The 25,225-nt window shown below is 46.6% G+C and overlaps 1 protein-coding gene across 1 annotated transcript in view; it reads left to right on the top strand.

Annotated features, from left to right (window-relative positions):
• The first annotated feature begins 11,780 nt into the window (after positions 1-11,780).
• The window catches only part of LOC146349318 (retinal guanylyl cyclase 2-like), a 66,082-nt gene continuing 52,637 nt past the window's right edge, over positions 11,781-25,225 (top strand). The window contains exons 1-7 of the mRNA XM_084845390.1: positions 11,781-11,849; positions 15,526-15,589; positions 16,434-16,490; positions 18,382-18,434; positions 20,046-20,086; positions 20,826-20,890; positions 21,191-21,886. Coding sequence (XP_084701516.1) covers positions 11,781-11,849; positions 15,526-15,589; positions 16,434-16,490; positions 18,382-18,434; positions 20,046-20,086; positions 20,826-20,890; positions 21,191-21,886 — 1,045 coding nt within the window. The remainder of the gene's footprint in view (positions 11,850-15,525; positions 15,590-16,433; positions 16,491-18,381; positions 18,435-20,045; positions 20,087-20,825; positions 20,891-21,190; positions 21,887-25,225) is intronic.

Raw genomic sequence — 25,225 nt, 5'->3', positions numbered from 1 at the left:
ATATATATATATATATATATATATATATATATAGTGTGTCTCTCCAACCATCCATCTGTCTGTCCGCACCATAGTACCAAGATCATGAAACCTAAGCACCTGAAACTTGGCATATGTACTAAGGGGGATCCTAGGGTTGTGCACTTCAGGATTGTTTTGTTTTTAAAATGCATTAATTTAAATTAATTTAAATGCATTTGTGTGGTTGAAGCCTGCAGTAGCATCTCCAGCCTCTAGAGGCTCTAGAGGCTGACGTTTCTACCAGCACATAACTTTGCAGTCCATACAGTTTGAAGCCAAAGGAAATTAGTAGGCTGAGGGGCAGCATTCTACCCCTTTTCCCTCCCTGCCGCTGTGAGGCAGCTCCCCTCAGGGGAATGAAGTGGACAGACCCCCCCCTCAGGGGGCTATAGGGGTGCACCATCGCAGGGGCGGTGCCTATGGGTGCTGGCCCACATGGCTTCACTCAGTTGCTGGGGGGACAGGGACGACGACAATGTGTCCAACTCTGATAGCGGTGTAAGTTTGCTTGAAGGATTTGCTGTATCAAATTAAGGGCTATTCTAACCCGTGAGAAGAGGGGCCATTCATATACGCATACATGCACGCACATGCACATAAAACAAGTGTTGATTTTGAAATTCTTTGCACATGCCCTTCTCCCTTACCCTCACCTCCTGCTGTGAGCAGGCAGAGACAAATGAGAGGATCCACCAGCGTGGTATGTAGGGGAATTCTAACGCCAGAGAACAAAGCCACATACTGAGAGGCCTGTGAGAGTGAGAGAGCACATTTACAGGGTTCAAATCTACCCCAAGCAGAGCTGGGTAGCAGGTGCTGTTTCCTACAGACAACCCCCCTCACACACATACACACACACTAGAAAAGGCAGCAAGCAAGCAATTTACTGGAGGTGACCTCTTACAAAACGCCAGGGTTGCTTTCTGGATTTCTCCACATCTCCATTACCATCGATGTAGCATTGTTTACCAAGTTGCATTTTCATGCGCCTATCAGTCTCTGCCACATCAGCTATTTACAGTGGTGTTGTGATCAGTTTTGAAGTGCAGGCACTCAGTATGGCAGCCTCCAGAGTTACGGCCCCCAAGGAGAGTCCCAGAAGGCAGGCAGCTCTGTTGATCCATCTCTTTCTCCCTGTATTATATATAGCGCACAACAATATATTGCTGCTGGGAAAATCCATCCCCCCAATCCCAGCTACTCTGAGGACTGCAGCTAAGCTCAGAGGGAACAGGGAATTCTGAGGAGGGTGGCGGCGGCAGAAGATATCATCCTTGCTCATCAAACTGTCCTGGCACTGCGAACTGAAGAATCCTGGTTCCATCACACCACTGGCTATTTCCATATGAGATGACAGGGTCCACAGTGTCTGTGGGCATTGACTCAAGAACATAAGAACATAAGAAGAGCCCTGCTGGATCAGACCAAGGGTCTGTCTAGTCCAGCATTCTGTTCACACAGTGCCCAACCAGCTGTCGACTGGGACCCCACAAACAGGGCATGAGCGCAACAGCACCCTCCCACCCCTGTTCCCCAGCAACGGGTGTACATAGGCTCACTGCCTCTTGTACTGGAGGTAGCACATAGCTATCAAGACTAGTAGCCCTTGATGGCCTTCTCCCCCAGGAATTTGTCCAACCCCTTTTTAAAGCCATCCACATTGGTGGCCATCACTGCATCCTGTGGTAGCGAGTTCCATAGTTCGACTCTGCACTGTGTGAAGAAATCCTTCCTTTTATCTGTCCTGAATCTCCCACCAATCAGCTTCATGGGAGGACCCCTTTGGGTTCTAGTATTATGAGAGAGGGAGAAAAACGTCTCCCTATCCACGTTCTCCACACCATGCATGATTTTGTAGACCTCCTTCATGCCTCCCCTGACCCTCCTTTTCTCCAAGCTAAACAAGCCACCCCCTCCCCTGTGTTTTCTGATTGGTTATCGCTCACCATTGGCTGTTCATATTCATGGAAGCCTCCCTAGGGTAGAGGGGAAATGGTCCCCTGTGCAGTTCCTATGGGGGAAAGGACATTTGTGGGGCTGTCTTTCTGAAGACCGGCAGTAGATTCTGCCAAGTCAGTCTATAACCTTCCGTTCTGTTCCCTTCCTGACTGTACTTCTCTTGCCCACACTGGCAGATCAATCAAGGAAGACAGGTTTAATGATCTGTGGAACTTGGTTATGAAGGAGAAGGGATGGATTCTGCTTTCACTCAAAGAGGGGTGTGTGACATATCTAGAAGGGGGAGGAAAGCTCTAAATCCAGTATGACTGAGGGCAGCTCCACTCATGCATGTAGATCAAACGCAGCCCCTGGTTGGTCTGAAAAAGGTAGGAACACAGGAACATGCCTTATCCTGACTCAGGCCCTTGCTCCATCTAGCCCAATATTGTTGACTGTATGGAGACGCTGGGGATCAAGCCTGGGACTTTCTGCACACAAAACATATGCTCTCCCCGTGAGTGGTGGCCTCTCCCATAGGATCCCCACCAAGCGTACATCTCACATGTACAACACACACATGCATATGTGTGTAACCCCTTCTTTCTCATACATTTAGGGCGCGATCCTATGCATGTTTAGACATGCTGGCTGGGAAATGCTGGGAGTTGCAGGACTTTTTTCTGAAAGCATGGGTAGGATTGCACCCTTAATGTTTAATTTAAGAAAACTATTGGGCTGGGTAATTGATGAGAGTACACTGTGACTTGAAGCAGGAACAAACAGAAAAGTGAAAGCTGATGGAAATCTCGTCAGTCTGTTAAGCAGGTATGAGGGACCCCCTGCTTCCCACCTATGTCCTTCAGCTCCTGGCTATGCAGTGCAAGCGCCCCCATGAAACGCTCTCCACAAAAATGGCTCCCCGCTGGGACTGTTTGGGAAGGAGAACTCAGCGATGATCTCGGTCCAAATTAGGGATGGGGGAGAATTTCTCCCCGAAACTTCGGGGGGCCGAGTGCCAACGCATTCAGCCCCCCGAAATCGGCGGTGAAATTCTCCGCCCCCCCGGCCCTCCCCCCGGGATGGGACTTACCTTTCCCGAATGTCCCTCCCAGCGGCGGGTCCCGGCGGCGGGTCCCGGTGGCGGTTCGGCAGGTCTTCGTCAGGGGCGGGGGTGGCAGCCGGTCTTTTGACTGGCTGCCGCCGCCGCCATTCCAAGAAAAGTAAAAAACAAAACAAAACGCCCCCGTGATAGGCTACGTGACGATTAACGTAGCCTATCACAGCTAGATTTGCAAAGTCAGCCGTGATAGGCTACGTAAATCGTCACGTAACCTATCACAGGTGACTTAAAACAACAACAACAAAAAAAGCGCGTACGGCTAATGGCGGCCCCCATAGGGAGCCGTCATTCGCGTTCCTTATTTGGTCGCTGTAGTCTAGGTAAAGATTACGTAGACTACGGCGAAAATAAGGGCAACGCAAATAACGTTGCCCTTATTTTCGCCGTAGTCTACGTAAAGATTTACGTAGACTACAGGGACCAAATAAGGAACGCAAATGGTGGCGCCCTATGGGGGCCGCCATTTGCGTACGCACTTTTTTTTCCCCCCCAAAGTCACCTGTGATAGGCTACGTGACGATTTACGTAGCCTATCACGGCTGACTTTGGAAATCTAGCCGTGATAGGCTACGTAAATCATTACGTAGCCTATCACGGGGGTGTTTTGTTTTTGTTTTACTTTTTTTTTCGCGGCCGGGTAGATGGGGCGCTTCTACCCGGCCTGAATTTTGCCGGCGAGGGATGGGGCGCCTCCCCCCCAGCCTGAATTTCGGGGGGAGAACCGAAGCGCCTCCCCCCCACTGCGAAGCAAGCTTTGAGGACAGGTAAGGGACTTTCTTCCGTCCCTAGTCCAAATGTTATGCCAAAGCAGAGATGGAGAGCCCTCTGCTGGTGGAGAGAAGAAACAGCCGTCTTCGCAGGACGAAAGTTCTCCGGCTTCGCATGCTGGATTTCGGGGGCAGGCACCTTGGGGGCAGTATTCAGGAACCACCGGGGAAACATTCCACCCTCCTGGGGCACTCTTTTCCTGATCTTAAAGGGACTGTTCTTCTACAAAGGGATGCCAAAGGTTGACTCTAGTGTGAAACCCCTGACTTATGGTGTATTGAGAAGTTCAGTTCTATCACATTTGGCCTGTATCAAGATAATCTTATCTCACTACCAGAGTTAATTACCTTACCAATGCCAAGATGCTTCTGTTATTATCAACACTGCTTTCTGAATGGTCACTGTAACAATTTTACATACATTTAGGGAGCAATCCCATGCATGTTCAGACAGCAAAAAGCCCTACAGCTCCCAGAATTCCCAAGCCAGCATGGCTGGCTGGGGCATGCTGGGAGTTGCAGGGCTTTCTTTTGTCTAAACGTGCATAGAATCATAGAATAGTAGGGTTGGAAGGGGCCTATAAGACCACTTAGTCCAACCCCCTGCTCAATGCAGGAGTCCAGGTTAGAGCATCCCGGACAGATGGCTGTCCAGCTTGATCATGAATTCCTCCAGAGTGGGAGAGCCCACCACCTCCCTAGGGAATTGGTTCCATAGTTGCATTGCTCTAACAGTCAGGAAGGTTTTCCTGATGTTCAGCTGGAATCTGGCGTCCTGTCACTTGAGCCCATTATTCCATGTCCTGCACTCTGGGATGATCAAGAAGAGATCTTGGCCTTCCTCTCTGACACCTTTTCAAGTACTTGAAGAGCGCTATCATATCTCCCCTCAGTCTTCTCTTCTCAACGCTAAACATGCCCAGTTCTTTCTGTCACTCCTCATAGGGCTTTATTTCCAGTCCCCTGATCATCTCCATTGCCCTCCTTGGAAACTTTTCCAGTTTGTCTGCATCTTCTTAAAGTGCGGTGCCCAGAACTGGACACAGTACTCCAGTTGAGGCCTAACCAGTGCTGAGTAGAGGGGAACTAGTACTTCATGTGATTTGGAAGCTATGCTTCTATTAAAGCAGCCCCAAATAGCCTTTGCCTTTGTTGCAGCCACATCACATTGTTGGCTCATATTCAGCTTGTGATCTACAACAATTCCAAGATCCTTCTCGCTTGTAGTGTTATTGAGCCAAGTCTCCCCAATCTTGTAACTGTGCATTTGGTTTCTTTTTCCTAGGTGCAGAACTTGGCATTTATCCCTATTAAATGTCATTCTGTTGTTTTCTGCCCAGAGCTCCAGCCTATCAAGATCACTTTGAATTTTGTTTCTGTCTTCCAGGGTATTAGCTATCCTGCCCAAGTTTGTGTCATCTGCAAATCTGATCAGCATTCCCTGCACCTCCTCATCCAAGTCATTCATAAAAATAATGAAGAGCACTGGGCCGAGGACTGAGCCCAGCGGTACCCTGCTCGTCACCTCTCCCCAGTTTGAGAAGATCCCATGGATAAGCACTTTTTGAGTCCGATTCTGTAGCCAACTCTGGATCCACCTGAGAGTTGCTTCATCTCGCCCACTTTGAGCTAGTTTGCTCATCGGGATATCATGGGGCACTTTGTCAGAAGCTTTGCTGAAGCTGAGGTATATGATGTCCACAGCATTTCCACGGTCCACAAGGGAGGTTACCTGATCCAAAAATGAGATCAGATTAGTCTGGCAGGATGTGTTCTTGACGAATCAATGTTGCCTTCAATTAATCACTGCATTGTTTTCTGCCTTTCAAGGGTGTGTATCAAATTTCATTCCAATTTCATTTCATTTCATTGCAATTCAATTTAATTTCATTCCAATGTTAATTTAATGCAACAGCTCTGCCAAACACTGAAATAGTGGAACAAAACTGGGTGCATACCATCACAACAGTTCTGCCTTTCAAAGGTGTATGAAATTTCATTCCAATTTCTCAGTGTTCAATGCAGTGAAAACTGGGGTGGGGTGAAGGGGAGGAATGACATTCAACATGGCATTTCCGTTACTCCCCTCCCCCTGCAAAAACAACAGCACCCAAAGCAAAGTTACTTCTCTACCACCCCTGCATCATTGAGTAGTGATCCAGTAGAACTTTTCTGCTTGCCAAAAGGTTTATTACAGCTAAACCTCAGGATGTATTAGATGCTTGGAGGCCTGCTATGCCACATTTGCAAGACAATTTGAGAACAAAATCACATATCTGCTCAGTGGATATCCGCTGTTGGCTCCGATGTTAGTGGGGTGGTGAATCCACTGGATGTGCTCTGAACTTGATGCCACCATTAGAGGAATTCCTGTGGTGGTATCCAGAGCACCATCTGGTCTGCTTGTATGGTATCAGTTTGAGTTGGTGCAGCCTGAGAAAACAGACAATAGAACAAAACAGAGTGCACACTTGCACAAAAGAAATGCAAGCAAACAATAAGGTATGCAAACATTTTTTTGAGGGGCATATTGCTAATAATATTAAGACCAGCAATAAACAAATTCTGGCTAAGGAGGCATTTGGACCATTGGATGAGAAGGGAGGGGAAGGAGTGCTAAAGGAGGATAAGGAGATCGCAGAGAAGTGTAATGAATTCTTTGTCTCTGACTCCACTGTAGAAAATGTAGGACACAGACCCAGACCTGAACTGATATTTTCAGGACAGGCGTTTGAGGAACTGAGGTAAATAGTGGTGACAAGGCATGAAGTTCTAAACTTTATGGACAAATGGTAAATAAATAAGCAAACAAATAATCAGGCCCAGATGGTATTCATCCAAGAGGAAGCAACTCCCCTCTGAGGAAAGTAGGGATGTCAGAGAATTTCGCCATGAATCTCGGGGAGGCCGAATGCCAGCACATTCGGTCCCCCGAAATCGGTGGTGAAACGGTCTGTCCCCCCCCCCCCCCGGGACGGGACTTATCTTTGGCGAACCTCCCTGGCGGCGGCGGCTCCGGGGGCGGTTTGGCGGTGGTGCGGCGGCGGCCGGTCTTCTGACCGGCCGCCGCCACCGCCGCCATTTCCAGAAAAACACACACACACACACAAAAATGTGATAGGCTACGTAAAGATTTACGTAGCCTATCACGGCTAGATTTTCAAAAAATACCGTGATAGGCTACGTAAATGTTTACGTAGCCTATCATGGCTGAGTGGGAAAAAAAAACAACCACACGTACGCAAATGGCGGTGCCCATGGGCAGTGCCATTTGCGTTCCTTATTTTGGCATGTGTAGTCTATGTAAACATTTACGTAGACTACGGCGAAAATACCCCTTCATGGATCACTGCCTTGTTGTGGCGAAGGGGCTTGCGTAACTCAGTGAAGCCATAAGCTATGCCGTGCAGGGCCACCCAAGACATGGCAGAGAGTTCTGACAAAATGTGGTCCACTGGAGAAGGAAATGGCAACCCACTCCAGGATTCTTGCCAAGAAAACCCCATGGAACGTATCACAAGGCTAAAAGAGATGACGCCGGAAGATGAGCCCCTCAGGTTGGAAGGTGTCCAATATACTACTGGGGAAGAGCAGAGGGTATTTCCAAGTAGCGCCAGAAAGAGTGAAGCGGCTGGGCCAAAGCCAAAAGGACACTCAGCTGTGGATGTGTCTGGTGGTGAAAAGAAAATCCGATGCTGTAAAGAACAATATTGTTTAGGAACCTGGAATGTCAGATCAATGAATCAAGGTAAGCTGGAGGTGGTCAAACATGAGATGGCAAGATTGAACATCGACATTTTGGGAATCAGCAAACTAAAATGGACAGGCATGGGTGAATTTAATTCAGGTGACCATCATATCTACTATTGTGGGCAAGAATCCCTTAGAAGAAATGGAGTAGCACTCATAGTCAACAAAAGGGTGGGAAAAGCAGTACTGGGGTACAATCTTAAAAAGGATAGAATGATCTCAGTACGAATCCAAGGCAAACCATTCAACATCACAGTAATTCAAGTCTATGCCCCAACCACTGAGGCCGAAGAAGCTGTGGTTGATCAGTTCTATGAAGACCTACAACACCTTCTAGAACTAACACCAAAAAAGATGTCCTCTTCATCATAGGGGATTGGAATGCTAAAGTAGGAAGTCAAGAAATCACCAGGATAACAGGCAGGCATGGCCTTGGTGTACAAAATGAAGCAGGACAAAAGCTAATAGAGTTTTGCCAAGAGAACACGCTGATCATAGCAAACACTCTTTTCCAACAGCACAAGAGGCGACTCTACACATGGACATCACCAGATGGTCAATATCGAAATCAGATTGATTATGTCCTTTGCAGCCAAAGATGGAGAAGCTCCATACAGTCAGTAAAAACAAGACCTGGAGCTGACTGTGGCTCAGATCATGAGCTGCTTCTTGCAAAATTTCGGCTTAAATTGAAGAACGTAGGGAAAACCACTAAACCGTTCAGGTATGACCTAAATCATATCCCTGATGAATATACAGTGGAGGTGAGGAATAGATTTCAGGGATTAGACCTGATAGACAGAGTGCCTGAGGAACTATGGACGGAGGTCCGTAACATTGTTCAGGAGGCAGCAATGAAATCCATCCCAAAGAAAAAGAAATGCAAGAAAGCAAAGTAGCTGTCTGATGAGGCTTTACAAGTAGCTCACGAAAGAAGGGAAGCGAAAAGCAAGGGAGAAAGGGGAAGATATACCCAACTGAATGCAGAGTTCCAGAGAATAGCAAGGAGAGACAAGAAGGCCTTCTTAAGTGAACAATGCAAAGAAATCGAGGAAAACAACAGAATGGGAAAGACTAGAGATCTCTTCAAGAAAATCGGTGATCTCAAGGGAACGTTTTGTGCAAAGATGGGCATGATAAATGACAAAGAAGGCAGGGACCTAACAGAAGCAGATGAGATTAAGAAGAGGTGGCAAGAATACACAGAAGAACTATACAGGAAAGATCTGAATGTCCCTGATAGCCATGATAGTGCGGTCACTGAACTTGAGCCGGACATCCTCGAGAGTGAAGTCAAGTGGGCCTTAGGAAGCATTAGTAACAACAAAGCTAGCGGAGATGACAGTATTCCAGCCGAGCTATTTAAAATCCTAAAAGATGATGCTGTTAAAGTGCTGCATTCAATATGCCAACAAATCTGGAACACTCAACAGTGGCCACAAGACTGGAAAAGGTCAGTTTACATTCCAATTCCAAAGAAGGGCAACGCCAAAGAGTGTTCAAACTACCGCACCATTGCGCTCATTTCACATGCCAGCAAGGTGATGTTCAAAATCCTACAAGCTAGGCTTCAGCAGTATGCGAACCGAGAACTACCGGAAGTACAAGCTGGGTTTCGAAGAGGCAGAGGAACTAGAGATCAAATCGCCAACATTCGCTGGATCATGGAGAAAGCAAGAGAATTCCAGAAAAACGTCTATTTCTGCTTCATTGACTACGCTAAAGCCTTTGATTGTGTGGATCACAACAAACTGTGGCAAATTCTGAAAGTGATGGGAGTACCAGACCACCTTACCTGTCTCCTGAGAAACCTGTACGAGGGTCAAGAAGCAACAGTAAGAACCAGACATGGAACAACCGATTGGTTCAAAATTGGGAAAGGAGTACGACAAGGCTGCATATTGTCACCCTGCTTATTTAACTTATATGCAGAGTACATCATGAGAAATGCCGGGTTGGATGAATCAGAGGTCGGAATTAAGATTGCCGGGAGAATTATCAACAACCTCCGATATGCAGACGATACCACCCTAATGGCAGAAAGCGAAGAGGATCTCAAGAGCCTCTTGTTGAGGGTGAAAGAGGAGAGTGCAAAAGCTGGTTTGAAACTCAACATTAAAAAAACTAAGATCATGGCATCTGGCCCCATCACTTCCTGGCATATAGAAGGGGAAGAAATGGAAGCAGTGACAGATTTTACTTTCTTGGGCTCCAAGATCACCGCAGACGGTGACTGTAGCCATGAAATTAAAAGACGCTTGCTCCTTGGGAGGAAAGCTATGGCCAACCTAGACAGCATAGTAAGAAGCAGAGACATCACCTTGCCGACAAAGGTCCGTCTAATCAAAGCTATGGTTTTCCCAGTAGTAATGTATGGCTGTGAGAGCTGGACTATAAGGAAGGCTGAGCACAGAAGAATTGATGCTTTCGAACTGTGGTGCTGGAGAAGACTCTTATGAGTCCCCTGGACTGCAAGGAGGTCAAATCAGTCCATCCTAAAGGAAATCAACCCTGAGTGCTCATTGGAAGGACAGATAATGAAGCTGAAGCTCCAATATTTTGGCCACCTAATGCGAAGAGAAAACTCCCTGGAAAAGACCCTGATACTGGGAAAGACTGAAGGCAAAAGGAGAAGGGGACAGCAGAGGATGAGATGGCTAGATAGCATCACCGATGCAATGAATATGAACTTGAGCACGCTCCGGGAGAGAGCGCAGGACAGGAAGGCCTGGCGTGCTATGGTCCATGGGGTCACGAAGAGTCGGACAAGACTGAATGACTGAACAGCAACAACGGCGAAAATAAGGGGAACGCAAATAGCATAGTGTCTACGCTATTTGCGTTCCCCTTATTTTCGCCGTAGTCTACGTAAATGTTTACGTAGACTACATGTGCCAAAATAAGGAACGCAAATGGCAGCACCCATGGGCGCCGCCATTTGCATACGTGCGGTTTGTTTTTGTTTTTTTTCACTCAGCCGTGATAGGCTACGTAAACATTTACGTAGCCTATCACGGCTGACTGCAGGGACACAAACGGCGGCGGCTATGGCCGCCGCCATTTGCGTTCCCGGCCGGCCGGGATTCGCGGTGGGAGGGATGGGGCACCTCCCGCCCAGCCAGAATTTGGGGGGGGAGGGACGGGATGCCTCCCCCCAGGCCAGAATTTCTGGGGGAGGGACGGGGCGCCTCCCCCCCACCGCAAAGCAAATTTCGGTTCAGGTAAGTGACTTTCGTACATCCCTAGAGGAAAGGTTACAAAGTTTGGGGCTATTTTGTTTAGAAAAAAGGTGAGTTAGATAGAGATGCATAAAATTTTGCATGCTGTGGAAAAAGCTCTTCCCATAACACTAGAGTCCATATCATCCCATGCAGCTGATCGGTGGGAGATTCGGGACAGAGAAAAGGAATGACTTCTTCACAAAGTGCAGACTTAAACTCTGGAATTCACTTCCTCAAGATGTAATTTGGATGGCTTTAAAAAGTGATTAGAGAAATTCATGGAGGAGAAGGCTATCAATGGCTACTGTTCCTGATGGCTCCATGCTACCTCCAGTATCAGTAGCCATATGCCGATGTACACAAGTTGCTGTGGAACATGGGCAGGGGGGTGCTGTTGCACTTGTGTCCTGCTTGTGGATTTCCTGTGGGCAGCTGGTTGGCCATGGTTGAATGGAATGTTGTAGCTATAGGTAGAAATGAGTGAAAATGTTGTTTGTTTTGTTTGTTTTGACAAGAACTTAACAAAATTCACAAATTTCTCCATAAACAGGATGGAGAAAACTTGAGAAAATTTTTAAAAAAATGAATGTGGGAGAAACCAAAACTGACAGATTTGTCCATCCAGGCCCAGGGCTTTGAGTGCTTAAGGGGACAATGCTATTACTTCTGCCTTCAGTGCTCGTACGCCTCCAAACTCAGAAGCTTAGGAGCATCCAGTGCAGAGCAGGAGGAACAGCAGAGGGGACTGTCACCTCCGCCAGTCCTCCCACTCTGCAGTTTCACTAGATGGGCCTTTTTGCCCATCTAGCTGGGGTGTCGGAGGGGGAAGGAAGGAAGTGGCAGAGGCCTTGGGATGGCTCATATCCCAACCTCCCCAGTCTCCTCCCCTCGCCACCCACTGGAATGCCCCCTTTACCCCCTCTCTGAGGTCGGGTTCCTGACCTCGGAGAGGCAGCCAGCATGGCTGTTTCTGCGCCCGCTGTGAGGGAGAAGGAAGTGGACCTTGGATCATGGATCCAGGAATCTGAAGTATCCCATGAACCCCCAGACACTGTCTAGGGGCCACAGGATTGCTCCCCCCCATCTTAAAATCTGAATTTGAATCCCTTTGTATTCAGCCATGTTTGTGCTGCCAAACTAATGTTGCGACTTCTTTTTTCTGACCAGTATGGCAGGCTGGTACAACATGGCCTGCTCTATCTTGGGAATACCTATTTGAATTTGGCCAGTACAGATGGGTGAGGAACTAGTTTTGGTTTCTTATAAGAATTTACCAAAATGTACAAATGTCTTTATATGTGGAATTGACAGAACTTGAGAATGGAAAAACTCAAATGCAGGAGAAAATGAAACGGACAAATTCATCCACCTGTCAGGGTTGTGTCTGAGCCCATAGAGTCCCAAAGCATCTCTGATTCTGAGGAGGAGAGACAATTCATGGAGGAGGAACTCTCTCAGACTTCAGAGGCACAGCTGGAGGGGGAGCCCCCCCCTGCCCACATCCCTGGGAGCGACAATGATCCAGGCATGGAAAGGGAGGGGCAACTTGAGCTTTTAGATGTGAGGCACAGACACAGGCACAAGCAAGAGATTGCAGGAGCTGAGCTTAGGTGCTCAGTGCGATTGGCTCGACGTCAACAGCTGCACCCCGAGGCTCCACGGAAAAGGGAGAGATCTTCCCCTCCCACCCCTTAAGTTCAGCGAGTTGCCGTGTTTTTCCCAAATAGAGACCAACTGACATCCTAACCCTTAGAAACCCCTAGGTGGCTGTTCCTTTGTAGTTTCTCTGAGTCTCAAGCAATTAGCATCTGTATGCCGGTTTGTGAACCGCCCAGAGAGCTTTGGCTACTGGGTGGTATAGAAATGAAAATAAATAAATAAATAAATGCCTCATGAGGATAAATGGAATTAAAGCCTTGGAAAGCAGCCCTTTTGTCTGAGTGTTGATTTTGACTATTGGAGTATTCAGAAGGCAACAGGGGAACCTTGACACCACCCTTATAGGCAGGCCTTTGGTCTGATCCAGGATGGCTCTTCTTATGTGGATGGGCAGTGGCCATGCATTTTGAGTGAGTCACTATACTTGCCAGGGACTCTGTGATGTATGCCCCCAGCCCCGCAAACACACTCACCATTCTCATCCTGGCCATCATAACAAAAGATTGCTTTTAAGTGATCTACTTAAAAGATTGCAAAATGGAACTCTCAAAGCAGGGATGCCCTTTTGGGTTTCAGTGTGTGTGGGAAGCAACTCATTCTTGGATATATTTGGAATTCAAATGCCAGAAATGCAGGGTATTTTCAGAGCATTTGTTGTGTTTACTTCTTTGTAACATCAGGAAACAATCAGAGATATTAGTGCTTTGTCTAGAAATGTATGAACGCTCTCAGCAATGTGTACCTCCTATCAAAAAGCCTTTGTTTACAGAGAGAGACATGCTGTATATCCAAGTTTCATGGTCTTCTCCTAATTCTCAGGAACGATGCCTGGCCCTAATCTTCTTTGCCTTGCTCAGCCAGTTTCTCATGTCAACATGGCTTATGCATTTCAGAGCCTTTCTCCTGGGCAGATTGCTGATCATTCTCTGCCATCTATGATTCCATTATACTCTATCTTAAACTGGAAATATTTTCCGCAACATTCCCAATTGTGGGCACCAGGAATCTATTTTCCAGGAACCCAAATCAATTTCCCAGAGCACTAGGTGCCCGTTGGTGCCAATGCAAATTGTTTTCTCTCAGTTCCATTGCCATGCAGGGGGCAATTTTCAAGGGGGTTGAATCTGGGGAGAAAAGCGTTAACACTACCACCACAAGCTGCAATGTCCTGCAACCCCACCCCCTACATGAAAATGAAGCTTAGAACAAAATCTTTCCACTGATGCCAATGGGAGTTCCCCTTGTCCCAAAGATTAGCCAGTGGAGGCTGATGGCTCCAATTTCGGTGGGCCATGGAATCCAATTTGGGTTTCAGTCAGAACCAGCCAGAACTCTAAAGGAGCTGTCTAAGATACTGGACTTATTTGGGGGGTAAAGTTCAGAATCTTGGATAGCTCCTTGGGTTGCCACCACCGAGAAGGCCCTCTCTGCCTTGTCACCTCAGATGGCAAGGGTGCCCCGAAGAAAGCCTCCACAGAAAATCTGAATACACAGGCAAGGAGGAAGGCTCCCTCCAGTACCTGGTGCGCAATCTGTGCAGAGCCTAACAGGTAAGAAGAAACACTTGGAATTGTGCTCAGAAATGGACTAGGAGCGAATGAAGCTATAAGCATGGGTAAGATGTGTTTCCCCATGCCCAGTTAGTAGCCTTGTTAGTAGCCTATTTATTTATTTATTTATTTAATGTGAGTCTTGCCTCCCCAAAATTGTTTGAGGTGGCTTACCAGAAAAACACACAAAAGTAAACCTAAAAACCATCCCCTCTATTTCCAGTGTTCAGGCATTGAGTGCCGATGCTTATGTAGACAAAACAGCACCATACACACACAAGAGGGTAGGTATCAGCAAGTTTGGGGTAGCCCCAAAGGTTGCAGAAACACACCAAAAAGTGTAGGAAAAACAACCCTATAGTGGCGTAGGCAGGTGATCCAAACAGCCCAATGAGAGCTGAGCATGCTCAGTGGCTGCAAAGTCCTGATTGGCTGTTGCCAGGAGTGGGGGTTGGGATAGAAAACTGGGCTGGGGGGATGGAATTGAGTGGAGTGGGCTGGTTGGAACTCTAAATAGTAGCACTTGATGCTGGAATGTTTTGTTGAAGGTCCCACTTGTCCACAGTAAATGTGAAAACCCCAAGGCCGGCCCTACCATGAGGCAGAGTGAAGCAGTTGCCTCAGGCAGTAGATTTAGGTGTCATAAAAAGGTAGCAAATTGCTAGTCATTTACCTTGTTTTTATTGTAATTCTACTGCCAGGGATGGGGAGAAGTGCTTGTGGGATTTTCTACCTCATGTATCAAAATGACTTAGGTGGCTTTGGATACAATGCATCTGGACATGGGATGGGTGGGCATGCAGCAAAAGGTTTTGGGCCAGCCCTGGAAAACACACACAAGAACTATAACAAGCAACAGCAGATACAAAGCCCAGAAAAAACACCAGTTTTAACTAAAACGATAGTTCAGTGCAGCAGCAAGAAAGCACAATTTACGTGTAGGTGCCAGGCATACAGAAATAGGGTGGGCAAAAACTTTTTCCTAAAGTTTTTTTTCTACTTCTACTAATCTTTGTGTTCCCCCAAGCCTACTGGCACCTCTGTCTTATGTGTGGGTCAGTGGAGGCTGGTAGCTCTGATTTGGGTGGGCTGTGAATCCATTCCGGGTTTCAGTCAGAACCAGGCAGAGCTCTAACAGAGCTATCCAAGGTGCAGAACCTATTTTGAGGTTGGGGTTCAGCACTTTGGATAGCTCCTTTAGAGTTCTGGCTGGTTCTGACTGAAAAGCCCAGAGTGGATTCACAGCCCATCGAAATCGGAGCCACCAGCCTCCACTGGTGTCGGTCCTGCTGTTTTGGCTACATAAGTAGCGGCACTCACAGCCTGAGCATCAGAAATAACAGGAATAATGGCCAGTGTCTGAGGGAAAAGCACCTATCTTCATCATGACTTTAAGGCAGCTTTTCAGTTTCTTCTCCAAAAGGTTTAGCACTGTGTGCCCCATCTGTCTCCCCCACTCCTTAGTCTCCCCACTCCTGTCTCCCCATACTCCTTAGTATGAGGGTCTGCACTTTTGCAAGGGTGAATGCCAGAAAGAGAAAATGCCTGTTACTCCAGAGGGCAAGTCTGGACTTGTTTGTTGTGCTTTGACCATAAATTATGATCAAATTCCAGCAAAAACTGCTGAGGTCAGAACCTTAGAAGAGAGAACCTAGGGACCTATAGCAGATTTTTTTTTTTTTTTAACTGCATGGAAGGAGCAGTTCAGGGACTCATCAGCAAAACACATAACTGGCTGAAAAATTAGGAGTGACTTTTCAGGACTTCTGAAGCACCTGCTTCTGTTCAGTCAAAAATTTGTTCCTGTGACTTCAATAGGTGTGAGAAGGTTCCAAAGCAACCTAGGGACTATTTTTCAGTTGTTTTGTCAGGGCTTTAGACTATTTTTTTTTTTGTTCTAATGGATCATGTGTGTTGTGTGAAAAGATCCATCAGTCAGTATTTCATGATGGCTTTACAACATATAAGAAATACCCAGACAAATCCACAAGAAAATATAGTCCTGTACTGATACATCAAAGACACATTAAAACTATCGGCTATGATCATTACCTCTACAGTCAAAGAGCTGGTTGTTCACAATTTGTCACCAAATCTTAGCAGCACCCACTGTGAATAATACTAAGAACATGTGCTACAGTCACCCATGCCCTTGCAACATTGGGCTAGACTACCAAAATGTACATGTGGTCCTGCCCTTGAAGACTGTTTGGAAACTTCAGCTGGTTTAGAACGCAATAGCTGCCAGACAGTTGACTATAACCCATGATTCTGGAAGTCCTTTCAGTTTTAAAAGTGGATTGCCTTGAGACAATGGGGTAGGGACTACTGTCCAAGAAACAAATGTCCAAAGCCCCTTTCAGGGTGTGGAAATAATTGCCCATTTTGTTAGTTCCCCCTATAGTTTATGCTCTCATTTCTTCCCAATGCAAATACGAGCTTCAGAGAAGGACTGCATCAGGTAAAGAAAGGGTAAAAGTCCCTCTTCATGCCTAATTATCACTCTTACACCTGCAAACTGATGCAATTCGCAATGAAAAAATACACATCTGTTTGGCTCAGATGCACACATATTAAGGCATGAAGTCCAGGCATCTAGGACTTTAGGCCTGGGTTAAGTTATGTTATACTTTATTTCTATTTCAGTTTTCTATTTGGGGGCTGCCTTTCGGCCAAAAGGCCCCCAAAGCAGCTCACAAAAATATGCACATACAATATTCAAACAATACACTAAATGCAAGTTCAAAGCAGAAATATCACAACAGTTGTTTAAAACTAAAGCAACTAAAAGCCCTGCAGCCCAAACACACCTTCTACATATCCAAAAGCAAAAATTCCAGAGTAGAGCTGGAATAATCCAGGGCTCCCTATAAGGTTTCCCGGGTGGGGGGATGGGCAGAGCAGAAGAGGGGGGGAAATGCCTTGGTTGGAACAGCGCCTCCCCCTGGAGCAGAGCCCCCCCAAGCTGCAGCTCCAGCCTTGCTCTTAAAGCCTCCAGGTGGTGGTGGTGGGAGGGAAGCGTGGAACAGCTCAGCCCCAATGGAGCAGCTCCTCCCCCTGAAGCTGGATTCAGTTTCCAATCCAGCATTCCCGGGTTCCCCAGGTGGCCACACCCCTTCCACTGGCCACACCTACCACTGGAATGTGGCCCCCAGGAGCTTGTCCAAAATGGAATTCGGAGCTTGAGCTGAAAGAGATTCCACACCCCTGCGCTACAGAATCAGTCCCATTGAATGCCGTGGGACTTACCCTTGAGTACACCTGCTTAAAATTCCACAGCACCAGTTTTAAAGCTATGAATCTGGCATTGCCCACTAAGACTGCAAACAGTGCACATCCCTGGGGATGTGTTTCCCTCCAAGTCAATGAGACTAGTTTCATCGTAAACACACGTATAGGATTGGGCTGCAGGTCTGTACATACAGTCCGCATAAGGTTGCCTCTTTTTTGTACTGGCACTTCCTCCTCTGCTTTTAATGGCATCTTGATCTGAAGATATTGGAATGATAAAATAGCAGGGAGAAGATGGCCACCATCTTTATGTCTTCCGTGTGAGCTTCTTAGAATCATCTGGCCGGCCACCACTAGATACTTCTAGACTGATTCAGCAAGGTTCTCCTTGTGTCCTTAATGGCATTATGGAAGTGCTACCAAAATGTTTGTTTGTTTTTAAAATCCCACTAAAGTCAAGATTAATTCAGTTCACCAAACTTTAGGCCTAGACATTTCTCTGGACCTGCACGGCCCCACGGTCTGGCGGCAAAACCTGCATTGTACAGATTAACTCCTCTTAATCCAAGCACAAAGCCGTAATGTGCCATTGCTGTAATTACAGTTACAACAGGCATCTTGGATGCTGAACTGGGATATGCAGGATTGAGGAACTGGGATGTGTGGGACTGAGGAAAGACGGTTCAACAGTGTCGCCTTGCTGCTGATGAGCAGAGTTGAGATTTAAGGTGCGGAAGGTTCGAGGCGGCCTTGTGTCATCCGGCTTGGTGAATGCCTCCAAAGGAGAACATCTATGAATGGAGACAGGGCAGAGCGAGATAATCCCTCCAGGAGCCTCTTCCATTCAGCAACACCCTTCCAGGTGTGCAGCCTTCTGTCAAAAGTATTTCCAATTAAGAGTCCCAAGAGGAACTGTCCTTGGTGCTGAACATGCATTACTGTCATTGACAATCAAATTCGGGGCAACTGCCCCAGCTGCATCTGATGATAAAAACAAGCGCACTTATATGTCGACTTATTCCAGACATGAGTTTCTTCAAGCTGTAAAATAAACAGAGGGCATGCATGGAGCTTCTTGTTATGAAGCATTCTTCCCGGACTTTGCGCTGGTTACATTGCAGCCGTTAGTAATGTCGGAGAGTTATATGGCTGTAGGTTTCTACTGAGAACACCGGTAAGTGGATTTCATGTGGCTTTCTGTGCAGACAAGTGAAGCAAAGCAGATCAGCTGTAACTAACTAAACACAGATTCATTCTACATATTTCTAGTCTTCAAAGCTGACTGTGAGAAGAGAGGTTCAGATGTTCTATTAGTGCTTTTTATCAAACTACTGGAGACTCGTAATCTGACTGGAGAAAATTGCTTGCTCCTATATTGTCATCACATTGTATAGCGTGAAAACTGTGTTTATTGTCTAAAGCATGTGCTAGAAAAATGTTTTGAAATAATAATGATATTGCTGTCTCTCAGTAAAATTAACAGCTTCATATCCTTCCATTTGGCAACATTCTTGCCATACGTGCAGCTAACCAAGTATCTCTTGGAAAATAACTAATTGCCATGCAAAATTCTTTATGTTCATAAATAGCCTATTGTAATCCTAAGGTTCTGGCCCAATATCAATGGGTTGCATCAAATGTTAGTCCTACCTAGAGTAGACCCATTGAAATGAATGGGACTTAAGTTAGACTAATAATGGATACAACCCGTTACTTCCTTTTCTCACCCAGTATTTTTACATGCACTGGACAGTTTCCCGCAAGATACAAAGAACATACGTTTTCCAAATGAAGGACTGTTTTGAAATAGTGGATATAGTTATTACACAGTGTGTAATATGACATTATTATTTTTAATGAAACGATAACCCCTGAAAATGGTGTTCTGTAGGAGCCTAGTGAACCTTCATAAGAAGATCAGTCATGGTTGGTAGGCTTTCCCCAATGACAACAACTTGTCCACCATGACTGACATTCTGCAGAAATTCGTGAGCCCAAGGGAGGGCTGTGGGTATTCTAGGAAATATTCTCAGTTTGCATGGCATGATGCTGAGGCCCAAAAGGCCTTTCCAGTGCCCCCATAAAGTGAGTCTTTCTCATAGAATAAGCCCCAGAATATTCTGTAACATTCTAGGGTTCCGTAGCAGCCATGCAGGGGTTCTTGTGCTAGGTTGCCTTGAACAGACATCGAGTGAGATAGCACTTGCACCATCAATACATAAGAACATAATGGCAGAAGATGAGCCATGCCAGATCAGACTAAAGATCATTCTAGTCCAAAGTCCTGTTTCGTACAGTGGCCAATCAGATTCCTCTAGGAAGCTCACAGACAGGACAGGAAGGCAGTAGAGTTTGCCCACTGTTGCTCACCCACAAGGGGTATTCCATGGCATACTGCTGTCTGAATATGCAGACTCTATACACAATCATGATAGGTGTGTCCTCTTGCATAAATTTAAAGATGTCCCCATTTAAAGACATCTAAGAAACCATCATCACATCCTTTGGCAGTAAATTCCATAGGCTAGTTAAGAACTGGGTGAAGATGGACTGAATCTGTTGCTCATCATTTCATGGGGTGACTTTGAGTTCTGGTATTCCAGGGCAGGGCAAATTATTTTCTCTTCCCATTTTCCCCACATCAGGCATCATTTTATAAACTTCTATTCTGCCCCTACCCCCAAATCTTTTTTTCTGAACAAAAAGTCCCAAATGCTTTAGTGTCATTTGGAAGTTGTTCAACTCCCTTGATAATTTTGGCTGCTTCTTTCTGCATCTTTTCTAGCTCTACAATGCCCGTTTTAAGATGGAGGTAACCAAAACCGTGTAACTATGGGGTGCTTCCAGACAGAGGGCTCCTAATGCTACCGATCAAAAGACATAGTGTAGTTATTCTGTCTTTTCCTCCTAAACTGTTTTTTTTCCTGGCAAGAAAAAAGACAGAAGAAGCAGTGGGAAAATATAGGAGGGTTTCAGATGGTACATGACATCATCCGGACATCCCCCCCCCCTAAAATTCTATGTTTGAGGTGGGCAATTGCAGAGTAAAAGCCTCATTTGGAAGTACCCTATGTGTATATATTTTGGGTGCCTCTTTCCTATATGTAACATTTTCCTGCACATGTAATATTATGTCATCTGCAATTTATTTGTCCACTTCCAGGTCATAAATCCTGAATAGTGGAGGCTGGTGGCTCCGATTTCGGTGGGGCTGAATTCCATTCTGGAATTCCATTCTGGGTTTCAGTTGGAACCATCCAGAACTTTAAAGGAGCTATCCAATGTGCTGAACCCATTTTGGGGATAGAGTTCAGCACCTTGGATAGCTCCCTTAGAATTCTGGCTCTGGCTAAAACCCAGAATGGAATCAAAGCCCCACCGAAATCGGAGCCACCAGCTGCCACTGATCCTTTAAAATGCCCATAATCGATCTTTACCAGAGATGGGGAACCTTTGGCCCGGAGGCCAGATGTGGTGCTCCTGCGGTTCTAATCTGGTGCTCTGGGGTTTTCCAGATAGCCATGCCCCCCCTTTTCCAAACACATATTGTTCTGTGGTTTCCCAGATTTCGTGCTGTTGACCCCCATTTGAAAAGGTTGAAATGCGTCTCCGAAGGCATAGCTACTAGCAGTAAGCTTTAAGATACAATATGCTGGCATTTTTTTTGTATTTTTGGCTCCACCCCTTTTCTCTTCAGCCCCACCCCCTTTGCCTTCAGCTCCACCCACCACTGGAATCTGGCACCCAAGAGCTCCTCCAAAAATTGAATTCAGTGCTCTGTCTGGAAGAGGTTCCCCACCCCTCATCTATACCATCTACAATCTACTTTTCCTTTTGACAGGTCATGCAGCTGTAAGGACTTCAACTTGATACTAATCAGCTATGAGAGAATGGCTTCTTTCCTACTGTGTTTTAGCTGTGCTCCTCTAGACATCTCCCAGTGTGCAAGATTGCTCCGGCTGACCCTTCTGATGCTTTGCAACATGTTAGCAGGGCTCTGGTGGATATCTCTAGGAATGCTAATGTCACCTCTTCCAATATACTGCACTGTCTTTAATGTTGGTCTGGTAGGACCTTGGTCATGTGACCCTTTCCTTTCCAAGGCATTTCCCCAAGTTGCTGTGAAGTTAGCCATGGAGCAAATCAAGAAAGACCCCTCAATTAATCATGCACATCAACTGGACTGCACATTATGCGACGAGGACTGCCAAACTTGTACAGCTCTTGCGGGATTCATTGGCTCTGAGAAACAACTGTCGGCTTTTATAGGACCTCTCAACCCTGGCTACTGTGACACTGCCTCCTTGCTAGGGAAGGGCTGGAATAAAGCCGTTTTCTCCTGGGTGTGCATAAACGATGAATTGGACAACCCAAGCTCCCATCCCACGTTTATAAGAACATTGCCCTCCTCAACTGGTGTACTCCTGGCTGTGTTGAAATACTTTAGCTGGGCTCATGTTGGCATCATCTGTTCCAAAGACGACCTTTGGGTGGACACGGCCAATAAATTAGCTATGGCACTAAGAAACCGGGGTCTACCCGTAGGCGTTGTGACATCAACAGGGAAAGATGACGAAAATGCTGAAGGGACTTGGGCAAAGATCCAAGCTGCTGGAAACATCAAAGGTAAGTAAGAGAGGGTCTTGGAGAGGTCTGTGAGCCTGAGCCACCTCTGTTCTTCTAGCCCCATTTTGCATAGCCTTGAGCATGCCTCTGTCTCTCAGTCTCCATTCAAAAATTAGATAGCCTCACAGGATCACTGTGACAGTGAACACAAGGACTGCAGAGTGCCTCACACATGCACAGTGCAATCCTATGCCTGTCTCCTCAGAAGTAAGTCCCATTGTGTTCAATGGGGTATACTTCCAGAAAAGTGTGCCTGACATTGAAGCCTCCAAGTACTATGCACCTGATTTGTGGAAATACCAAAACAGAGGCTTTGGGACTCTTTTCTTTTTAAAAATGCAAACAGGTAGAATATAAGCTCCTTTTGGAACCATGACTTGTCCAAGAAATATGTCTCCTTCTCTGGGACCAACACGATTGGGAGTGTCATGCATCACTGCGTGCAAGGGAGGATTAGAGACTAGAATTATACCAATCCTGTCCACCTGATTTTATCATCTTAGCACTGCCATCCCCAACCTGGTGCCCTCCAGATGTGTTGGACTACAACTCCCTGCATGCCCCAGCCAGCTTTCAGAAAATTTAATGCTATCATAGATGCTTGCATTGATGATAAGGGGAGACATTGTTCAGTCCTCACCTGGAGCTCTGTCTCCTGTTTTGGGCACTGCAATGTAATAAGGATATTGACAATCTGGAATGTGTCCAGAGGAGGGTGGCAAAGATGGTCAGGGGACTGGACAGATTCATGGAGGAGAAGGCTATCGATGGCTACTAGTCCTGAAGGCTATGTGCTACCTCCAGTGTCAGAGGCAGTAAGTCTATGTACACCAGTTGCTGGGGAACATGGGCGGGAGGGAGCTGTTGCACTCATGCCCTGCTTGTGGGTTGCTGGTCGACAGCTGGTTGGCCACTGTGTGAACAGAACACTGGACTAGATGGACCCTTGATCTGATCCAGCAGGGCTCTTATGTTCTCATGAAGACCAAGTCCTATGAGAAACCATTGTAGGAGTTGAATATGCTTATTTTGTGGAAGACATGTTTAAGAGGCAATACAATAGCCATCCTCAAATATTTGAAGGGCTGTCACATAGAGGATGGAGGAAATTTATTTTTTTGTCACTCCAGAGTAGAGATGTATGACCTGCCCCCCGGTCTGGTCCTGGGGTAGGGGGTGTCCGTTGTGGGGCAATTGGGGCCACCTGGGGCCCTGCGGAGTTCTCTGGAGCCCTGCCGTGTCCGCCAGAGTTGGCAGAGCGGTTCTCTGGCTTCCTCTAAAACGTGATATGCTAATGGCGGCTGCCATTAGCCTATCACAGGAAAATTACAGCTGTAAATGGCATATTTTGCACCATTTGTGGCTGTAAAGCACTAACTTTAATCTAAATTGCAGCTTTTTACAGCTGTATTTAGGTAAAAGTAAGTGCTTTACAGCCGCAAATGGCATACAATACTTCATTTACAGCTGTCACTTTCCTGTGATAAGCTAATGGCAGCCACCATGAGTGTATCGTGTTTTACAGGAAGCTGGAGACCTGCCTCGTGGGAACTCCTCCAGACCCAGAGGTGAGCACGGCCAGCCCATGGCAGACTCTGGAGGTCAGATTCTTTGGAACGGGGCCTCATTTGAGTCCACGGTGGATTTCCCCATCATTCTTACTCCAGAGTGGAAGACCTGAATTGATGGGTTCAAATGACAAGAAAGAGGATTTTGACAAAACATTAGGAAAAACATCCTGATGGTATGGGCTGTTCGACAGTTGCCCACACTGCTTCTGGAGGTGGTGGACTCTCCCCCATTTGAGGCTGGATGGCTTAACTCTCTTGCACTGAAATCATTGCAACTTAGAAGTGTGTATCTTTGGAGAGATCCTGACCCATGAGTCAAAAATCTCATTTCTCCTTCCCGAAATTGTTACATGTCTTTCTATGGCTGGAAGGACTAGTCATTCCTGAGCTGAGCCAACTTTCTGTACTAAATGTCCTGTTTAGTATATATCTTTCCAGCCTGTATTTCTCTGATGCTTTAGAAAAAGGAGAAATACAGGGTGGGCCAAAAGTAGGTATACAGTTGTTTAGAATGTTGATGGAAGGGGGAGAGAATTTTCAGTCTTCCAGTACTGCTTTAGAATCCACTTTCTTTGTTCTTGACTCAAGTTCGCTGCCATCATTCACAATATCAGTAAAAAAAATTACTAAACAACTAAACAACTGTACACCTACTTAAGGGCCTCACTCCCCTCACTCTCTACACTTAACTGATTTAACTGTCAATCCCTGTCACTCACTTTGCCCAACTGTCATTCTGACTCCACTCACACATCTTCTACTCACACATTCTCTCCCCGTCCCATCAACATTCTAAACAACTGTATACCTACTTTTGGGCCACCCTGTATTTAAGGGGGACATTTTCTGACAGTGCCCTGACAGGTATCTCCTGTGTGAGCATAGCCTGAAGGCCCATGGTGCAAAGGAGAAGGGCTGTAGCTCGGTGTCAGAGCACATGCTTGTATGCAGATTCAATCCCTGGCATCTCCAGGAAGGGTCGGCAAAGACCATTGCTTGAGAGCTTGGACAGCCCTTGTCCAGCAGGGTGGGCAACACTGGGACAGTGGAGGCTGGTGGCTCCAATGTCAGTGGGGTGGTAAATCCGCTCTGGGTTTCAGTCAGAACCAGTCAGAACTCTAAAGGAGCTCTCCAAGGTGTGGAGCTGTCTCCTCTGGGAACTGGTCTAACCCCCTTTTAAAGCCAAGGTGCTTCACCTTGGAGAGCTCCTTTAGAGTTCTGACTGGTTCTGACTAAAACCTGGAGTGGATTCACTGACCCACTGAATCAGAGCCCCCAGCCTCCACTGCAATGAGCTAAGGGGCCCAATGGTCGGACTCTGTATGAGGCAAATTCCTACGTTGCTGTGATTTGGTTGACGTTAAGTTGATATATTAATTATTTTTAATTCATATTAATGCGCCCACGCAGTCGAGGCTTGCAGTGACATCTTCAGTCACCAGGGGCAGACTTCCCTAACCAGCACATAGTTTTGCAGTCCGTACCGTTTGAAGCCAGGGGAAATGAAGAGACCGAGGGACAGAGTTATATGGCTTCACCCTCCCCCTTCTGTGGGGCAGCCCTCCCTCAGGGGACTAGAGTGGACATAACCCTCCCTTTGGGGAGCCTGGTAGGGGCTGAGCTTAGGGGTGCCAGCAGGCAGGCTCTCACTCAGATGGGGTGGCCACTCTGACAGCTGTGTAAATTTGCTTGAAGGCTTTGCTGTATCAAACTAAGGGCCAGTCCAACCCGTGCAAAGCCGGGTCCATTCGCTAGTGTAATCATAAAT

This window comes from Heloderma suspectum, chromosome 3, assembly GCF_057233095.1.
Source record: "Heloderma suspectum isolate Gila_16-S chromosome 3, 16-S_ref, whole genome shotgun sequence".
In the NCBI taxonomy this organism is placed as follows: domain Eukaryota; kingdom Metazoa; phylum Chordata; class Lepidosauria; order Squamata; family Helodermatidae; genus Heloderma; species Heloderma suspectum.
The sequence above is the reverse complement of the archived record's forward strand: the minus strand, read 5'-3'. Positions and strand labels throughout refer to the sequence as shown.